The sequence below is a fragment of the Apus apus genome, chromosome 1, assembly GCF_020740795.1.
Source record: "Apus apus isolate bApuApu2 chromosome 1, bApuApu2.pri.cur, whole genome shotgun sequence".
NCBI lineage: Eukaryota > Metazoa > Chordata > Aves > Apodiformes > Apodidae > Apus > Apus apus.
Genome location: NC_067282.1, coordinates 153,884,606 through 153,904,418, shown reverse-complemented (window position 1 = coordinate 153,904,418; position 19,813 = coordinate 153,884,606). Strand labels below are relative to the sequence as shown.

At 48.9% G+C, this 19,813-nt stretch overlaps 1 protein-coding gene across 8 annotated transcripts in view; it reads right to left on the bottom strand.

Moving 5' to 3' along the window:
* Positions 1-5,950: 5,950 nt before the first annotated feature.
* Positions 5,951-19,813, bottom strand: part of ZC3H7B (zinc finger CCCH-type containing 7B) — a 49,598-nt gene continuing 35,735 nt past the window's right edge. For all 8 annotated transcript variants that reach the window (XM_051614874.1, XM_051614895.1, XM_051614930.1 and 5 more), the window contains exons 18-23: positions 15,455-15,588; positions 13,773-13,878; positions 12,306-12,414; positions 10,516-10,649; positions 9,569-9,732; positions 5,951-8,804 (exon numbers count right to left, since the gene is read on the bottom strand). In XM_051614874.1, the coding sequence (XP_051470834.1) occupies positions 8,612-8,804; positions 9,569-9,732; positions 10,516-10,649; positions 12,306-12,414; positions 13,773-13,878; positions 15,455-15,588 (840 nt within the window). In that variant the 3' untranslated portion in view covers positions 5,951-8,611. The remainder of the gene's footprint in view (positions 8,805-9,568; positions 9,733-10,515; positions 10,650-12,305; positions 12,415-13,772; positions 13,879-15,454; positions 15,589-19,813) is intronic.

Genomic DNA, 19,813 nt, shown 5'->3' with positions numbered 1-19,813 from the left:
CAACAGCACATTTTCTCACAGACTGAACCAGCCATAGTCCACTTATGCTGGTCCTAAGTGAGTGGCGCACAGAAGAGGGAACTTAACATGATGGAGAGGGACAAACCCCAGGAAGACCAATATAAATGGTGGAGGCCAGAGCTACTTTCAGTGTCTTTTCTGCACGTCTCCTGGTGCAGCCACCTGCACCGCCCAGCAGAGCTGTCTGGGCCCCTTGGCACATTTGCTGGAGAAGCACGTTCAGCAGTGCTACAGCTGCACACAGTTGCAAGGGGAGGAGCAGGGGTCCTTCAGTGTTTGCCTCCGTTTGTGCTCTCCCTCCTTTTAGATTTTAATTCCAAACAGGTTTTTTTTAAACACAACGAATTTCTTGTCCTTTACTTCCCCGTCTGCTCCCCAGTCCCTTTGGCTCTCTGCAGTGCTCAGGTACTTCTGGTAGTACCAGAGCATGTAAATGTCTTTCTTAAAACGCCCTAATTCTACTTCTGTCTTTAGAGGGATCTCTCTACAGAGGGTTGACATAAGGCCCAATGCACACCAGGAACTGCAGAACACCAGTGCTTAGCTGTTATAAGCAGGTACAGCCTTCCTGGCAGTTTGAGACCCCAAAGAATCATTCCGGACATTCAGACCTCTGATGATGCTGTTTGTTTCAAGAGGCTGGGCAAGGGGGCTCTTTGTGCATCTCTCCAAGTCACTATCTTTCCCTCAGCCCCAGGAGTGCCCTCAACTTGCTCACAGGGCCTCATCCACAGTGCTTCTGGAGCTGCCTTTCCACCACCTCCCCTTCCTGCTGTTGTCTTGCAGCCACCCTTGGCCCAGAACAAGAGATGGTGGCATGCCTGGCTGCTGCCTCAGTCACAGACTCCTGCAGATTGCTGTTCTGGGTCTTGTACGTGGTGGTGACACCTGGCTGCACACCAATTTATGAGGCCACCAGTATGGAAGGGAACTTAGTTTTTTCTTATGTGTAGCTAAAAGCACAGCTCATGGGGAACCCACCAGCAACAGTGACATTTGACCAGAGAAAGGCATTATTGGTTATTACTAATTACTGTTATCTCAGCTTCCTCTGATAAAGTGAAAGCTTGGCTTGATACTCTAATGGAATGTGTCCTCTTAGAAAATAAAAAGCATTTTTGTCTGATTTTCTAAGGATGCAAAGCTTACATAACAGTATTATCCATCCGTCTGTCCTCCATTCCTCCCTCCCTGCCCAGAACATGCTACCTACCTTAGCAAAGGGATAAGTGTATTTAAATATATTTTTCTATTTGAAAGACAAGCTAGGGAGAAGAGAGTTGAATTAATGCCCCCCTAGAGAGAAAACCTGCTGTTGTTTGTTCTGTTTGATTTGGGGCACGTGCACTGGCAGCCAACAGCCCGAAGCACAAGCTGCCCCTGGCAGGCAACAGTGAGAGGACAGGCAGAAGCCAGTAGTACTGAGGGGACTTTGTGGTGACAGACAAGGTAGGTTACACCCCTGAACTGTAACTGGAAATAAGGACAAAGAAATAGAAATTGGTAGAAATTTCTAGAAGCTTTACAAATCCTGCTGCTCTTGAAGCAGCTTTACTTTCCTCAGTCCCCTGAGACCATTCACCTTGGCAGCCCAGCCATTATTCAGAAATTTCCATATCACCTCACACAGGGATATCTTCTTTTGCAGGTCCCACAGATCTGACATACTCCTCATGGTTTGTGAGGAGGCTCCAGGCTCACTCATGGGACCTTGCTAAGTGTGTTCCTCTTCTTTTATCCCAGCAAACCCTTTGCCAGAGGTCTGTCACTGCCTCGTTGCAGACATCCATAATGATTTTGTTCTTATACTAGCTCCTAGGACAAATGAACTCTCTCCACTGACAATTTCCAGATTTAACTATTTATTTGCACAGTGCCTTGGGCTTGTAGGGAATTTTGTTCACTTTGGCAGGGACTGGCAGGCTGAGTTCCACTGTGGCCTTTCTGAAAGGAGCATTGCCCCACATCCCAGTGCCTTGTCTTCTTTGGGGTCAAGATCCTACTGACAGTGGTGACTGGACATCCATGGAGCTGCAAGGAATGTCAGCAGCAGGGAAGGCAGTGGCCAGACCAGGGGTGTCTGCATCCACAGCAGGATACTTTTAAAGAAAAGGAGGTGGGAAAAGGAGCAGCTTGGGAGGGTGGACAGCTGAGGGTGGTTAAAGTAGGACTAGGGCTCTGCATTTGGCTGAAGACTCTGTCTGGCACCTGAAAAGTGGACACATGACCCTTTAGGTACTTTTGATGGAATCAACGTGGGGCACACAGGCTTGATGAGGCTTTTTGCTGAGTCCCCTTCCCAACTCTGAGGGGCTGTCCCTTCCCCAGGCAGGGTATCACATGCATACACGTGTACACGTGTGCCAGCGCTGGGATCCCCAAGCGAGCGGTGCAGTTCAGTGGAAGGAAGCGCCTGCACCTCCCGCCTGAGGCAAAAGGATTTCTAAAAACTAATTCCCCCAAATGAGTGCCAAAAAACTAATGAGCTTTGCTTCCCCACTCCCCTGCCAAGACATCCTCCCCTTCTCAGGTTGCTCACGTGGCAGCCAAGCTCAATGCAGCTCTGCTCCTCTGCACGTGGCCTTCCCCTGTGAGGTGCCATTTGCCAGAAAACTAGGTGTTAGGCAGGGAGAAAACGTGAGAAGGGCTCTTGGGATCACAAGAGGTTGTGCTGCCCTGGGCAGGAAGGACACCTAGAGCTGCCTTCGTGCACTTCCCTGCTCTGGAAACACTGGGAGCTTGGGCAGAGCCAGCTTTGGGAGCTCTCTGAACAAGCCTTGGCAGGAGGCAGAGCCCAGGAGGTGCCAAGAGCAGCAATAAACCAAGGCGTTTAAAGCAGGTTGGGGAAATCCAACGACAGAGATTTCTGGGCCTCTACCAAGCTCTGTGGGAGACTGTTGAGGTGGGACAGCAAGGAAGATGCATGCTTCTCCAGCCACTTCCTTCTCAAAATGAAGAGGCTGGCTGTAAACGACCTCATTCATCCCTTAGCCATCCCTTCCCAGGTTGACTCACCTCTCTCTGCTGGGAACAACATAGCCCTAGGCAGGAGCAGGGATCCTGCAGCACCATGGCTGAAGAGATCAGAGCTGGATGGATACAGGAGTCAGCTGAGCCTGGGGAAGGCATGTGGGCTGAAAGACAACAACCAATTCCCTAGAGAAGCCTGGGCAGTCTGGCTGCTGCTAATCCCCAAAAGCTAAGATATAACAGCCTGGGTCTCAAACAGGAGAAGATCCAGCCTGCTGAGAGCCTCTTTGGAAACACTGCTGCTGTACTGAATCCCCACCACATCCCCCAGGGGCAATGTCCATCTGTGTTACAGTTATCCTCAAGCTGTTTGGCTGAGGAAAACTGAGGACATCTCACTCCTGTAGAAGCAGGACTTTCCCTCTCTGCCTCTGAGCTTTGCTGGGGTACAAACAGGGGAGCGTGCCTTGGTATGCAATTAGAGAAACTATGCAGACCTTCATCCTTCCTGACTGTCTGCCTGGAGGGCCCCAGCACTACTGGACAAGGCAAACAGAGGAAATCCACAGAGAACAAGGGAAATACACCAAAAAGCACCTCCAGCACTTGGTATTTTTCCAGTTCCAAGCAAGCCAAATCTACTCTGGCATCTGGGTTTAGAGATTTCCATCCCAGCCCTAGGTAAATGGCATTTTTGGGAGGATTAATCCAGATGGTAACAAGTACCTCTGTTTCCTGGAACTCCCTGCTATGTCTGTACCTCCCAAACCTCTCAAGAAAAAGTAGCTTTCTGGGATCCTGCCGTCTATAAGCTGAACCGCTGAGAGAGCGCCCATGGAAGGGGCAGTCTCAGGAGCTGCCAGGACCAGCACTGCTGCTCTGGGGAAGGAGTCAGCAGGACCTATTATCTCCTCTGATACCTGCTGCACCTGGATCATCTGCTTTCAGGACCTGCCCTGGGGGTACTGGGACCTGCACCTCCTGCCTAGAGCAGGAACCAAAGAGGGAGGTTATGGTGAACAGATGGGCCCTGTCCTGTCCCCTCCCATCCTGGGGAGAAAGGGGTGAGGCCAGACAAGACACAGAGCTCCTGATTTGTGTCCACAGCTTTCCATAAGCTGTCCCAGGAGCTAGCTGTCCACAGGACCTCTAGCCAGAGCCACCCCACAGACACCCAACCAAGCCTGTTCAGTACCTTCCTCTGCCCCGCACCAAATGACTGTCTGTTCCAGCAGGTGCTCCTGCAGCCTCTCCTCCTCTGCTTACCTACCACCAGTCACTCCTATCCAGCCCTCTTTAACTATTTGGGATGCTGCTTTCTGTCCAATGTTTCCCCCCGCCCAGGTACTCTCTAGTGTCACCTCCTGCCCTCCACCCCAGACAGCGACCCGCACACCTCCACAGGAACTCTCTACTGCTCTCCTTGCATGGGGCACGATACTACGTGGCCCCTTTCTTGGTTGCAACGACTGTAGCAAACAATTAAGAGTGATGACAGCATTTGCATCATCTGCTGCACTGCCCAGAAACATTTCTCTATAGTGTGGGCAGACAGACTCAGTCACAGAATTGCTCGGGAATCTCATCTGCATCCTGCGAGGCTTTGCAAGGCAAATGCCCTCTGCCAGGCTGCTGTGTGATAGCTTTAAAGGTCTTTCATAGGAAGCCTTCCTCCCACCTCTCAGGGGTCTCTACCCCTGTTCCTTTAAATTCTCCATTGGACCTGGATCCTTCCTGGCTGACCTGGGGCTCTCTTCTGTGTCTTTGTACCTGCTGTAGTTCCAAGGAGGATCTGAACACTGAAATCAACACTCCTCTTCCTGCATCTCCAAAATGCAAGTTTATTTTCTTCAACAAAGAAAAACCAGTGAGGAGAGGCTTACAGCTGAGGCTCAAATCTGCAAGTAAAACACTGTTGTTTTTCTCCTCATGCTTTGTCTGTCTCACACTTTTGACAGTTTTGGTCTTCATTGTACTGGAAAAAGCTACCTTCACCCTTGCCAGCATGGCCTCAATAATCTTTGGAGTGTAAAACTGCTGCCTCTCATGTTGTACATACTCAATGGATGTACCTTAGAAGTGCACCAGTCTCCTCATTCCCTCTGCAGTGCAAGGCCTGTATTCAGGCCTTCCTTCCTCTGACCAGGACGTAAAGTTTGTATCTAGGCACATCATGGAGATGCATAACAAATCTCCTCTCCTCAGGTCTCGCTGGATATGACCTTTGGTCACTCTACCAGTTTACACAGCAGTAGCAGGCTGTCCCCATGGGACTCCCTTGTCTTTACTGCATCTCCAGTTTTGGCTTCATCGACATCCAGATTAACCTGCACCATGATGGATTTGAAAAGGAAAGAAAACAGGTTTTTATTATTAAGTGTTTTCACACTGAGCTCTTCCCCCAGGAGTGATCTTCACCACACAGCATCCTCTTCAGGGGGAACTTGCGCAGATGCTTCTCATGGCCCAAGTGGGACATGACTTGGCAGACAGGGCTAAGGGCATTTTCCCTGGCAGGGTGCACACTGGCAGGCAAAAGAACTGGCTGACCCAGCTGAACAGAGCAGCCTACACAGTGTAACAACCTCTAGATGAAGGCGATTACAAGACCTGATTACTGGAGGTTTCAAAACACAGGTTACCCAAGAACGTGAAACTATGTGTTAATGCAGAGCGCATAGATTCTTGGTATTTGGGGAAACAAAAAAATCTTAAACACACCTGAAGTTCACCAGAACTCTGCATCTGATGATGAACTGCAGAGTTGTTAATGCACACACAGGCAATTTTCCACTCAGCAAGAAGAGCAGTGGATAATAGTTAAGGGTGGCAGAAAGAAAAAGAAGTGCAATGCTTGGAGTCCTCCCTTTGCTTCCCTCCTTACAGCATGGGAACCTGAAACCAAGATAAAAAGCCTTTGCAGGCTATTTGAAAAATGCAAACACACTCTGGAACAGGAGAGGGTTTAAAGTGCACACTTTTATTTTCTATTACAAAGGCTAAAAGAAGCAAGTTTGGTTTGTTGTTTTTTTTTATTTAAGAACAAAAAAATGTTGTTAAAACATCTACATTATTATCCTGATACTAAACCTTATGAAAGATACTAAGTTATTTTTTAATAGTAAAGCGTGGTATTCTTAAATTATATTAATACAAAGACATATTAAAGGACTCAAAATCATTACTACCCAGCTCAGAACTGCAGCATCCCCTTGCTGTCTTTACTTTTCACTTGCTAAAACCCATCCATTTTTGACATACAGTTTCATACAAACTAAGTAGGGTATTTTTTGGTTTTTTACTTCCCTGTGTAAAGGCCAAGTTAACTCCCACACCAGCATCACTTAAATCCCTGCCCCTACCTGAGGATTTGGAAAAAGATTTTCACTAAGTCCTTCAGCATTTAACAAGCTGATCTGAATCAGTCTCTACTCTGTGTGTGCATGGTTATTTTACAGGATATGAGATTTTCTTCTAATGTTATAAAATTAAAACATCACTTCTTTTGTTAATAACCTTCAGATTTGGTTCTGTGCTGCAAAATATTCTTTTCCCCTCACATCAATGAAGAAAAGCATGAGTTATCACAGGATCTTGTGAACACACCACTAAAGCAGCCCTACAACTTGTGGCTTATCTGTTGTAGAGCTGCGAGTGCTGAGAGTATGTAACCTGCTGAAGAAAACCCTCTTGGCTTGATAAAGTGAGCCTGGGAAGTCAAGTGAGAAGCTTCCTGCCTTTCACAATGTCCCTTTAAATAATATAAGCAAAGCCTTATCATTAAAACTTTACTGGCTAGTTAGCAGTATAATACTCTTTCACTTGAGATGGGACTGCGAGGACATCCCAGGAGGTTTCAAAAATGTGAACATGGAAACCTGTCCCATCTCAAAATTCATACCTATCTATATTAAACCCTCCCTTCTTTGTTATTTCCCTTTCCCTAACCCAAATAAAAGTCTTCACATTTAAACTGGAGATGCTGCGTTTCCTGGCCTGAGTCCTTTTCCTTTACCCTCATTTAAAGGATTCTTTCGATACCACACACATATAATATTATATAGAGCGATATATTTAATACCTGTGTATATATGCTTCATGGGAGGGGTTACATATATACACACTAAAACAAGTCTGGTGACAAAGTACTGCAACACCACAGACCAGGTTATCATATCAGGGAAAACAAAAAGAGATACTTGATGCAACCCACATGACTCTGGGCCTCCCTCACCTCACGCACGCTCGCCCTCTCCCCACAGAGACGGGGAGAGGGGACAACAATCCACTTTGTAACCTAAGCAAGTTATATGAGAATTCATGGCACAGCAAATGCTAGAGTCACAGTAGAGATGCAGATTTGTTTTAAAAATAAAAATGCATTCCAACGTGCCCAATCCGGATTGGCTTCCTTGGTGTTTCTGCCCAAGCAGTGCAAAACTCAGGAGCTGATGCCTACTTCCTCCCTTGTCTCTCTCTGCTTATAAAGTTGACCAGCTGAGCACAAGGAGCACCAGGAGAAGGTGCAATCCAGGCAGCTACAGTGAAGGACAGAAGAGGAAATACAGCACCTGACAACTCAGTAACTGCCAAGTCTGATACTGCATTGGTCACTCTTTTTCCCCACAGCACTGCAGATCTGTAGATCTCATCATGTAAGCATGTTTACTGCTTACAGGATGAGACAACCAGAAAGGACAAAGCTGGCATACAGAGCAGTACTGCCCCTCACTGCTGTCACTATAAAAGCCAAAAATTCTGGCCCAGAACTCAGGATCACTGTTTCCCCATCATGGCATGCATTAGGTGGGACAGGAGCAGGCACATGGCTGGGTCCCACTGTGCTGCTCACCGTCCACCACGGTCCCTGCCCTGTGTCTCATCCTGGCTGCACTATGTGTCCACAAGCTCCCTGCCCCAGCTCCAAGGAAGAGAAGGCTGGACCTCCAGTGCTTCTAAATGCCCTTTCAGCTGGATTCCCATCAGGGAAACATCATTCATGCTGCTTGGTGGTTTCCTTTTAAATAGGTCCCCACCCAGTTCTTCTGGCAGTGCACAGAAAAATGCAGCTCTAAATAACTAGTAACACAAGCCATTTAAAGAGCAAGAAGGGAACCCTAATACTTCCCTGTCTTCAAAACACAAGGTGACACAGACACACAGGCTTCTTTTGGTTACAGCCTTCTTCCTGACTTGATACTGCTGCGTGGAGTACGGTGACACAGGGTGTGTCACAGTCTCCAAATACACCTTCTAGATGCCTTCAGTCTTATTTGCACCAGCCAAAAAACTGAACCAAAACTACCCACCCTGAATACCTGTTGCACACTGAGAAAGACATATAATGAATCATAGAAAACAAAAAGATGGGAGAGGAAAGAAGGGGGAAAGAAGAGAGCAAAGACAGATCACAAACTCAGTGAGCATGGCGTTCGCTGGCCAAGGAGAATCAAATTCATGATTTCATTCACCACTAATAAATCATCATCTCATAATCATAAAATGAAAGAAAATACAAAGTTCTCTTTGCGAGACACAGATCTCGCTCTCCCTGCTACTGCCACTCTTGGAAAACCCGCCCTGTGTTTCTCTAGCCGACAGGCTCCCCCCCTGTTCCTTACTACACGTCATCCCGCAACAGGAAGTTGTATTTCCCGAAGTCGTCGTCCCTGGGGCAGAGCAGCATGTCCTTGCGGGCTTTGGCCAGTTTCTGTTTCAGCACTTCCCTCCGGTCGAGCCACTCGGTCAGCTCGTCCTGGCCGTGGGCAAAGCGGCACTCCTCTCCTTCAGGGCAGGCCTTGCTCTTCTGGAACCTGCCAGGACAACGATCAGGATCAGGAGGGAAACCCCAGGACAGGGGTCTGAGCTCCCTGGCTGGGATACTCGCTTGGGGCCTGCTGAAACATGCTGCGAACCCTCCTTTCTAAGAACAAAGCAATTCTCCTATGAACCCACCTGCCGCCAGGGAAGACAACACGGAGGCTGGGCATGGAAACAGAGCAGTGAACACAGCAGCTTCTATGAGGGGATTCAGTCAACAGAATGAAACAATGTGAGCTGGAACTGGACCAGCAGGGGTGAGGAGAAACCACCACACAAGACAGGAAACGCCAGGTAACAGCCACAAGAGACAGACCTTTCTCTCTAACCAAAACAGCATTTCTAACCATCGCAAGCTTTCTGAAGACACCTCAAGGCACTGATTCAGATGGTGCGAGACGTTGAAATCATTTAATAAAGCATCTGGGATTCCCCGAAGCATTGGGCCAAACCAACTGTTGAGAACACCCTGGCTATGGAGGGCACAGACAGGAAGCTTGCTTCCCTTATCTAAAGACACTTGCTTGGGACTGTATTTTTACCAGTCAGTAGTCTGGCTGAGCACCTCTGGGGTCCAACAGCAGCCTTACCATCATCCTATCCTGTCACATCACCCCACTCCTCCTCCAAGCAGAAGTCCCTGGGGACTCTGTGAGAGGAGGAGGTGATGAAGGTCGGGGGGAGGGATGACAGAGGCCCTGGGCCTGCTGCCCCGTCCCTGCAGCAGCAGCACAGGAGGTAGATGAGGCAACGGTACCTTTCGCAGAGCCGGAATTCACCCATGGGGAAGCGGTAGCTCCAGCAGCTTGAGTCACTGTCTGAGGTGAAGACCTTCTCCTTGTGCTTCTCCGACTGGATGTGCTGCTGCCATTGCTTCTTGCTGTTGCTGTTCTTCCCGCAGAGCCAGCAATGGTAGCCCATCTAACCAGTGCAGACAGGGCAAAGGGCCAGTCAGTGCATTGACAGTCACCCTCATCGGCCTTCCCCGTACTGGCACTGCCTCTCCTCCTCTCCTGCCAGAGCATCCTGGAAGCTCCACTCAGTCTACGACCTCCTGCACCTCCCTGCCATGTCATCTTTAGGGCATTGTGCTGCCACTAAGGGGGAGCAGATGAGATGCTCTGTCCATGTCTACCTGCAGCTCAAACAGACTCAGAGAATGGGGCAGCACAGTCGACTGATGTGGATCCCCTGCCCTTGCTGATGGCCCAGGTGGGGTCTGACTGCCAGGCCCCCAGATGCACAGGAAATGCAGGACTTTGCAGGAGACAAACCCTTCCATCAGTCACCTGGGCTGAGGAGACACACCTGCCTCTGGTTTCCCCAGGCCTCTGTGCTCCTGAGTCAGCTCTTCTCAAAGTTTCTCCTTCTTTTCCTACAGACCAGCAAGAGCTTTGCCAGTTTTCCCAGGAGCAGGCAGGAACCCTGGGGAGAGGCTGAGCCCACGCAAAAGGGAACCTAAGGTAGACTCCTACTGACCCAAGGATTAACAGAAAAGCCATTGCAGAGCCTTGCTGACCCTAGGACAATCTCTTCCCACCTCATCTGTGCTTCTCCAAGCTGTCCATTTAACCTACACTGCCACAGGCTCTTTCCCATAAGAGCAATGCAGTCCCTGCTAGCTCACACCTGGAGCACAGGAGAGAGTCAGGCTGTCAGCACTGAGGAGGAGGAAGGATGAAGGGCAAGAGATCAGCTGATTACCATGATGTCAGCATAGTCAGTGGGCATCTGGATCTGTTTCTCCCCTTCTCGTGAGGTGAGCGGTGTCCCCTCTCCAGGCTTCCCAGGATTGTGTTTCTTCAGCCACATGTCATAGGTCTGCTGCATATCTAGAACTGCACAAAGGTCACCTGTGAAGTCACTCACACAAGCTCCTGCACCATCAACAAACTCTGGGAAAAGGATGAACCCTGGGACAGCCCTTCCCACCCCTCTCCAATGCAGCAGCACCTGCCATCAGGCTGAAGGCCTGTGCTCAGGAGGCTCGATGTCACCTCCTCAAATGAGGGCCCTGGGGAGAGGAACCAAATTCACACCACTCCACCTGGTGTGGCAAGGTGTCTTCTGTAAGTCGAGGTGCAACCACGATAGCAGAAACACAAAGTATTCAGGAATGAGTGAAAATGCCCTAAGACCTCCATGGACTTCACCTCACAAGGCAGTTCTCCATCAGGCCTCATTCTGCTTGACCTCAGCAGACATCTCACTCCAGCCAGGGAGCTAAGGCAGAGGCTGGGGAGGAAGACCTAATGATAGCTTGCCCCAAGCTCAAAACCTGCCCAGATGACTGCAGTTGATGTCTCTTGGTGCTTTTTGTTGAAACACACTCAGCATACCAGTGGGAAGGAAAAATTTGGGTGGAAGCTTTGACTGCACATCTACCTTTCCATGAGCCTCCTGAGAGAGGGTATGGAAACATAAATGTTTGCAGACACCGACGTGATGCTGTAAGCGTGATGCGTTAGTGATTTACTCCTTGCTAAATGGGTAATTGAGGAATTCAAGGCAATTGGGGATAATGAATGCAAATTCCCCCAAACTGAAACAACACTGCTGTTTGAAGATTCACCTTCATGCTGGAGCAAACACACCCTGACTGGTCTGCTGTGCTTTAAGGGCCTCAGCAATGAAATGAATTGAACTGTAACAAATAACAGCATTTGGCCAAGCAGTGAGAAAGACCCTCCCATCCAAGCATTAAGACCAAACTAACTCAGGGCAGGCTGAAACCCTTCAAGCTTTCCAGCATCTCCCAACAGAGCTAGGTGAGCACCTGGACAACTGGGCCTTACAAAGAGAGTATTTTTTTTATTTACACTTGTTTATCCAAGTCTCTATAAACAAGGATTGCTGCCAGAGTGCTGGCTATCCAGGACATGGGCAATCGGCCTGTTCCCCCTAAAAGGTAAGCTGGGAGCCTGCATAATTAATTCCAGACAAGCTCCTCCACAAAGGCACCACCCAATGATTTCTCATTCAGGATCTCAAATCTACCCCTTTGCATACAATGCCATGAGCAGGGAGTGCCACAGCCCAAGAGCAAGGGCTATGAGCAGAAATGGGCAAGAAAGCCAAGGCAGATACAAGACAGACAGGAAAGATACAGGAGCAGCTACAGGTCAGGACTGGTGCTTTGGCAGAGCTCCATGTGGAGCCAGGCGTGGGGCAGTACAGGAAACTGGAGGGACAGTGCAGGGTGGATTCAAAGAGCTGCAGAAAGGGAAGGCAGCAATGGAGCAATGCAAGACATGGGACCAATGTGCAGTAGTCCCAGAGTGAGGGACTCAAGATATGCGTGCAGATTTCTGACAAAAGCAGATCTAAATTACTGTGGACAGACCTGCCCCATAGTCTCAGCTATGTTCATGGAACCAGCTCTATCCAACTCCATTCTCTGTTGTCAAGACTACGTCTTCACAGACCCTGCATCCAGTGCCCAAACATCCTCTTCCCTCTCCCCAGACTCCCTGGCCCATGTTTCCCCCACTCACTTTTATTTTCCTTCATGAAGGTCCACATGTCTCTCTCCTCAGGGCTGTGAGCGAAGGAGCAGTTGCCCACATACTGGCATTTCCTGCCATTTTGTGCATGGATACACAACTGTTAAAAGACAAAGAGCAAAATTTAGCATCTGCACAAACTCTCCTTACTAGAGGGGAAAGTGAATTCAAAAAACCACCTGGGGCATCAAATTGCACACAGGAGAGCTCACAAACAGGACATTTAATATGCCATTAACTCCATGCTTCTTTTCCTCAAGCTCTTGATGATGTCTAGGTTAGGTTTTCCCTAGAGAGATGCAGGCACCTCAGTTCAGCATCTGGTCTCTTGTCATTTCCATCAGCAACCCAGTGCAGGTGTGCATAGTGGGCCCTGGGCAAGACAGCATGGAGCAACCTGAACCGGCCCAACAGTGTCTCCTGCTGGTCAAGCTGCTCGTCCCCAGAGGTGACTCATTCTCCAGCCATCTCCAAGAGGGTGAAGAGTAGCCTTACGGGTGGCTTTGACTGCACTAGCACACAACTTCACAGCTACCAACAGCGTCACTGCCAGAGAGAATGAGAAGCTTTTAAAGCATCGTATTTACTAATTGTTCTTTCTCCCTGGTCCTGTCACCAGAGGAGGACAGCAGTGCGGAGACCAACTGGCCCATACACATTGGGGGGAAGAGACGATGCTGTTCCTCTCTGGCTGGGGCTGGGTGGGAGCTCAGGCAATGCACACACTTGTATGGCAAACTGCTTTGCTGCACAAGCTGCAACTCACTTGCTCCCTTCGTCTCCTGCTGCAGCATCTGTAAATATCTCTTGCTGCCCCACTTCAACTGGAGCAACTGGCCTGCTCAAGGTCTCACTTGTGGCCTTGTGCCTGCCCATGGACTAAGGGGCAGCAGATCCCAAAAGGAAGGGGGAGAGGAGCTTTCTCCTTTCAGGGAGGAAGGAAAGGGAAAGGCAAACTATCAATCACCATTTCAGGGCTGGGGTTGGGGATTGCATATTTGTGGTTTTCATCATAGCACATGGCTTTTAGCTGAGTAGTTTTGCTTTCAAAACACATTGGGAGCAAGTTTGACAATCTACAGTAGAACAGCCACAGCAAAGGCAGGGATGGGCATCTCCCAAGTGTTCCATCTCGCCTCTCACCCACATTGAGAAACCCTGGCCTAAGGGGAGATTTAAATTTCACTTCCAAACTCTATGCCAGCCACTTCTTGAGATGGTGACTGCATTAACAGCAACATCAGAAACCTGCATACATGTGTAGAGTAATTTAAACAGGTGCTGCTCCTTTTCCTGGTCCATCCTTTTGTTGAACACGTTGCGATCAGTCTGTCCTTGCCTTCCTCCTCAGCCAACTTGTGCCTGCCTCCTTGCCATGTCTACAAGGGACCAGCCCTCAAAGCACTGCATCATGGTGGGATGGAAGGGGCACCTGGCCACATCAAGCATGGAGCTTACATCATACTGCTGTGGGAAGTTGCGGATGGAAGGCAGTGGCCGGACAGACACCCACTTCTTCTTCGCTTTGGACATCACCAGAAGGACGCGACGTTCCTTTGTCCAACTGAAGAAGAGAGAATAAATCAAGAGAGGCAAAAGGAAGTGCAGAACAAGGTTTTGTTTTCCTCAGAAACCCTTAAATATCGAGAGTTGACCAGATCCTCCTGTCCAGCTTGTCCCTGCACTATCCAACTGCTTCTAGATATGCCCATCTGCGACAGAGAAGCCACAGACAGAGTGAAAGACAAGTGTGTTTAAGTAAGATTTCTCCCTGTACTTATAGGTATTTCCTGGGGTAACTCTTCTCATAAAGCCAAAGAAGTCTACCCCAAGTCTCACACAGCATCACCCAGGATTACTAACCAGCTGCATTCCACCCTTCAACACAGTCAATTATTGTACAATCAGATCCCTGAAACACATTTGGGAATATTTTCTGCTTGAAAGGTGCAGCAGAAATGCAAGTCATTACAAGCACTGTCTTATGAACAGATGTCAGGAAGTATTAATTCTTCTGCAGCTCCAGCAAGTGATTACCAGGAGATACCCTGGACAAAATCCCTAGCTCTATTCAGCAGCTGCACTAGGAGGTGTTATCCTTCCCATTCCAGGAAGCAATCCTCATCTGCTCACTGCCTCCAGCAACTGCTGCTTCTGTCTGTTTTTCAACAGAAGTCTTACATTTGCAATAGGATGCTGGACTGTGCCTTTGCAGCTTGTGTTATCAGAAGTCAAGTCCTATAAACCTTCCCATCCTATCCTGCCAGGCTGCCTGAGTGAGATGGGCCACAATTTCCATGACCCGATGGTGACTTCCCAGCTTATATTGCTCTTCAAGAAAGATGGGGACAAGTAGGGCCCATGGCAATATGACAAGGGGTAACAAATTTTAATTAAAAGAGGGTAGATTCAGACTAAACATAAGGAAGAATTTTTTTACAATGAGCACGTTGATACATTGGAACAACCCAGAGGGGTGGTAGATGCCCCATCCCTGGAACCATTCAAGGTCAGTCTGGAGAGGGCTCTGAGCAACCTGATCTAATTGAAGATGTCCCTGGTCATTGCAGGGGCCTGGACTAAATGACCTTTAAAGGTCCCTTCCAACACAAACCATTCTATGATTCTATGATTTTGTCAAACCAAACATCCTCACAGGCCCCAAGGAGCCAGGAGGTGCACACAGACAAGACACATCAGAAAAGAGCAACCCAAGCAATGAAAGAGTCAAGGAAACAAATCTAAAAGGAAGCAGAATACCTTGAATCTTTGCTAATAGTGACCTGACAGACATCTGCAAACAGTTAGGAGTATAAACAAGTACAGAGGAGAACTATATTAGTGACCTTTCTAAGAAGAAATGATAGCAAATGTGGAAAAAAGGGAATTGTGGGAGCTGGACTGAATGCACCAGGAGTAACAGTCTGCACAATGCTGGCAGCAAAGAGTAGAGAAGAGAGCTGGAAACTGGGAAACAGCTATCTGCAATACTTGCTATAGGGACAAACACCCTGAGCAGTGAGAGGCTGCTAGGAAACCTTACAGCCTCTTCCAAAGAAGCCAAATGGAGCCCTGGAGAAGGTAAGTGAAATTCCTGCCCTTGAAGAGGGGTGGGGAAAGGAGAAGGTTGCATTGCTCACCAGTGGCGGGCTTTGGCACTACAGTACTTGAGGTCTTTATCTGGCTCCACCAACTGCCCATTCCTCCAGCACTGGCCACACACAAATTTCATCTGAAGGTCAAAGGTACTTGACGTGGGAGTCCGAGCAGAAGCCTGTTGAAGAGAACCACAACCTCAGGCAAGCAGAGCCAAAATGCACCTCCCAAAGTGCTATGGAGATGCTGGCAGCTTCCTGCATGCCTGTGTGCCAAGACAAGCCAGATTAAATCAGAGACAGCCCCGTTCTCCTTTGCTAGTGTTAGCTGGTGGCCCGTTGAGATACCAGACAGGAGCAAAACCACCACTTGCTTCAGCATGATTTCCTGGGCTTTGACGACTGGCCAAAAGTACAGCCAGCCTGGCAGCTTCAAGCACTGACCAGGCCTGGCTGAGAACCCCCCACAGGGTATCTCCATGTACAGACAAGCTCTGTGAGATCTGCCCCAGTATTTAATCCCCATTTCCCAGCAGGGAGGGCAATCCACAACCCCCTCCCTGACCTGGGAGAGAGCTCAGTCACACAACTGAGGCAGCCCCCTTGGGAGGAAGCCAGGCAGTGCCACAGCACAGGACCCACCGCTCCTGCTTTTGGACCATGAGGCTTATGTCATGTCTAGCATTTGAAACACTGAAGTCAGAGCTGGGTCATCTTGTTGGTATGCTTCCAAGCCATTTCTGGGCACATTTACCATCTTTCATCGTTCCTTTGCACCAGGTTTCACAGGCAGTTAATAATCATCTCTGGACAGAGGTACTACCATCAATGCACATTTCATGTCCTCTCAGCCACTTCACTGCATTGGCCTTCTACCTGTCTCCATGAGAAGGTTGGTTTGGGATTCTGACTAACAGATTGTGGAGGCAAAAAAAAAAAAAAAAGGAGCCAGTCCCGTATTACCATTGCCTTGTGTTTTTTGAGCAAATTTTTGGAAAGCCTTTTGCATTCTGTATCACTACAGGAAGACAAGAGGCTGGAGTGTCCAGTTAATTTCCAAACCAAAAAGCAAACCTGACTGGATGCCAGTGGACCTGGGCACAGGAGTATGTGACGGTCCAAAACAACATCCCAGTCATCAAGCCGACTGTGAAGCACAAAGGTCACAACCACATAAGCAGCCCATCCCAGCTGCCATGCCTTGAAGTGCTCAAGATCAGGTTGGATCAGGATTTGAGCAACCTGGTCTAGTGGGAGGTGTCCCTCTCCATGCAAGGGGATTGGAACTAGATGATCTGTAAGGACCCTTCCAACCCAACCCATTCTTTGATTCTATGATTTCTAACCCTGAGAATCTAATCACGAGCAGACAGGCAAACCACATCTTTGAGGAGCAGACTTCTGCCAGTGATTGATTAGCAGTAGCATGGACCCTATGTGCATCCCCTGGCAGAGCAAAACCTGCAAGCACAGGCAGTGCAGAATCAAAGCATCTCCTGGGAAACACTGCATAAGCCACCGACAACCACTCATCCTACAGACCTAGTCTATTGGAGAAGCAGAGCTGACATACAGAGGTCCTCCATCACTGCGAAAAGCTGACTGGAGAGCTGACCTTTGCCAGTGCTGACTACAAGAGGCCATCACTGCTCTGATGTCCCAGCAAAACGACCCTTCCAGAGAACCATCATCACTCTTGAAAAGCAGCAGCGACTATGGCCTACTCACCTGCAAGACAGCCTTACTGGTGGCATCCAGCAGTGCTGCTGACCAAGAACACATCAAAGTGGCTGGCTGCAGCATGAGCAGGGTTGAGACCCCAGATACCACAGAAGGCAATAAGGTGCCTCCCTCTCAGACGTGTGGCCTTTGAATAGTAGTTTTAATCTCCACTTGGTCTCTAAAGGAAATAACACTATAGCTCACCACTGACCCACCAAACCTAACATAAATGGCACCTTTTATCAGCCCCACATTATCTGCCATATAATCCTTCAGGCTACAGATCTCTTGGCACAGCCAGGAAACTTGGCTCAAATCTACCAACCCGACAAAAATAAAAACTGAGTGACTCCAGAAGGCACAATAGATGAGACACAAGAAAAGAAAAGCCTGGTGATCTGGGCTGTTTTTTCCATAAATTCTTAACCAAAGGAAGCCCCATACATTTCCTTATCCGAGGCATGCAAACTGCTGGTCAATCCAGTGGGCCTGTATGCTCCCAGGGGATTAGGAGCCAAGTGAAAAATCAAAGCTGCTGCTGTTGCTGCTACGTGACTGTAAAGGCAAGACACATACCTGGCAGGCTGCTGACAACCAACAGTGTGGAAATTATTATCACATGAGGTTCTAGCAGATGAAGCCAGGCAAAAGTGCCTCGAGCTGTGGCACCACCCCTTGCTATGAAGCCAGACAATATAGTGTTAGCTATGCACCATGGCAACCAAATAAATAAAAGTCTTTGGCACGACAGCTCTCCACTTCAGGCTTTGCAGAAAGCAATGGCCCCAGCATGGCCACTCATGTCTCCCAACTTCAGAAACCCCTCTCAGGGACACTGAACTGCTGTCTGGAGAAGACACATGCCTCAGGGGACTGTATGAGAAGACCAGGTTACTCAGCCACCTAACCAAGTGTGTAAATAAGCATTAGAGACTTTCCTCTCCATGCTTAAATTCCTAATTCTGAGGCCAGTTTTTATGGGGGTTCTGTAGCTGGCTAATGAAGTAAATACAGACTAGCCCTCAAAAAGCAAAAAAATGAGGGCTAAAACCCCTCAATTCCTAGGAATGTGATGGGAGGGCATGAACCTACCTACAACAGTCTTTCCTGCTGACTGCCTCTTCAATCTGCAGCCACTGGGGTCACTCCTACAGCAGCCTCTATGAGGCCATATTTGTGGGGTCAAGTGCAAGAACCCTGGTAGGCGTTTAGCAAGGAGTTTATCTTCATCTTCCACTCCTTGCTGAATCTCCTGATCTGCATCACCACAGCTGCTGGGTCCCTGTATGCTGCCTGCCTTTTGTCTGCACAACTGGATAGCTCCAGCCACTAACCAAGTCCAGCTGGCAGCTGTGACAAAACTGCAGCAAAATCCCTGGGAGCGACTTTGCTTCCGCTGACTGGAGGGCACTGGGGTGAGAGAGGATCACATGGGATGGTGCGAAGGAGGGGTCTGCTTTTACAGCACTCCTGGGAAGTTGTCTTTGCCAGGCAGCCAACTTTGAAAGTTGGAAAGACGCTGAGAAAACTGAGTCACGTTAGCCTGCTTGGACGGGAGAAAATAATGGCAAAAGTAAACATCTCTCAACAGATACGTTAGTCCTGTCCCCGAGGTCTCTGGCAGCAAGCCAGTGTCTCATCCCAGAGCACAGCCCTCTGGCTGAGTATGTGCTGATGCCAAAGCCATGGTTTGCTGTTGCAAATACGTGTCTGACCGACTTGACTCTGTCTCCCTGCACAGTGCCAGTGCCAGGCTGTCTGTCCCTACAGACACCTGATGGTGCTGCTGGTAGGCACTTCCTGACTGTACCAACAAGGCTGCTGCTTTGCCTCCGCACAAACCCATGCCCTGCAAGGGTAGAGAGTGCAGTCCAGCTCTGTGACAGGCATCTGTGGGGCACAACCAGACCTTGCCATTGGCCCACAGGGCCCACAAACTGCAGCTCTCTGTCTATCCCCTGACAGCTGCTGTCGGGGGTGCTGATGATTCTTGCCCTTATCCTGTGCCCCCTGCAAGCCTCGACAGCCAGAAACGAAACCTTGGCTCAGCATTCAGATCCCACTTGCTTCAGAGGACAGCTCTGACCATGCCTGCTGAACAACTTGTTCTTCAAACAGCAGCACCTCCAGACAAAGGTGAATTCGAAGCTGCAAGGCTTACAGGGAAACAGCTGCTCATCTATCTTTTTTTTATCGCCAGACTATGTGCAGAGAATGGCAAGACAGAGCTTTCTGGGAAATGCAGGTGGATCCATGGCAGGCAGGACAGAAGCAGTCGCTAGACTTCACTCTCCAGGGGGCAGGGATTGCTGATACAAAGCCAACTACTGTCACAAGCTGCTGCAAATTCACATATAGCTTCCTTCACTGTGGAGATGCAGGCAGCTGCCTCTGTCCCCACACTAGGCAGAAAGAGATCACAGCCAGCTCTGTCTGCAGAGACCAGACTCAGTTCTCACATAATATAGGCTGTAGAAACTTGTCCTGTCAGATTCCTGAGAGGCTGGAACATACTCCTTAAGCAATTCTGACAGTTTTGCAAACTAGAGACCTTGGTTACTCTGGACTGCTGCTTCCCATCCCTCTCCCCCAGCAATTTCAGATTACAACAATGGGCTGCATAGATATTTTGCTGAGGATCTCCTCAAAGGTGACTCCATCTAATGCAGCATAACCAGTGGA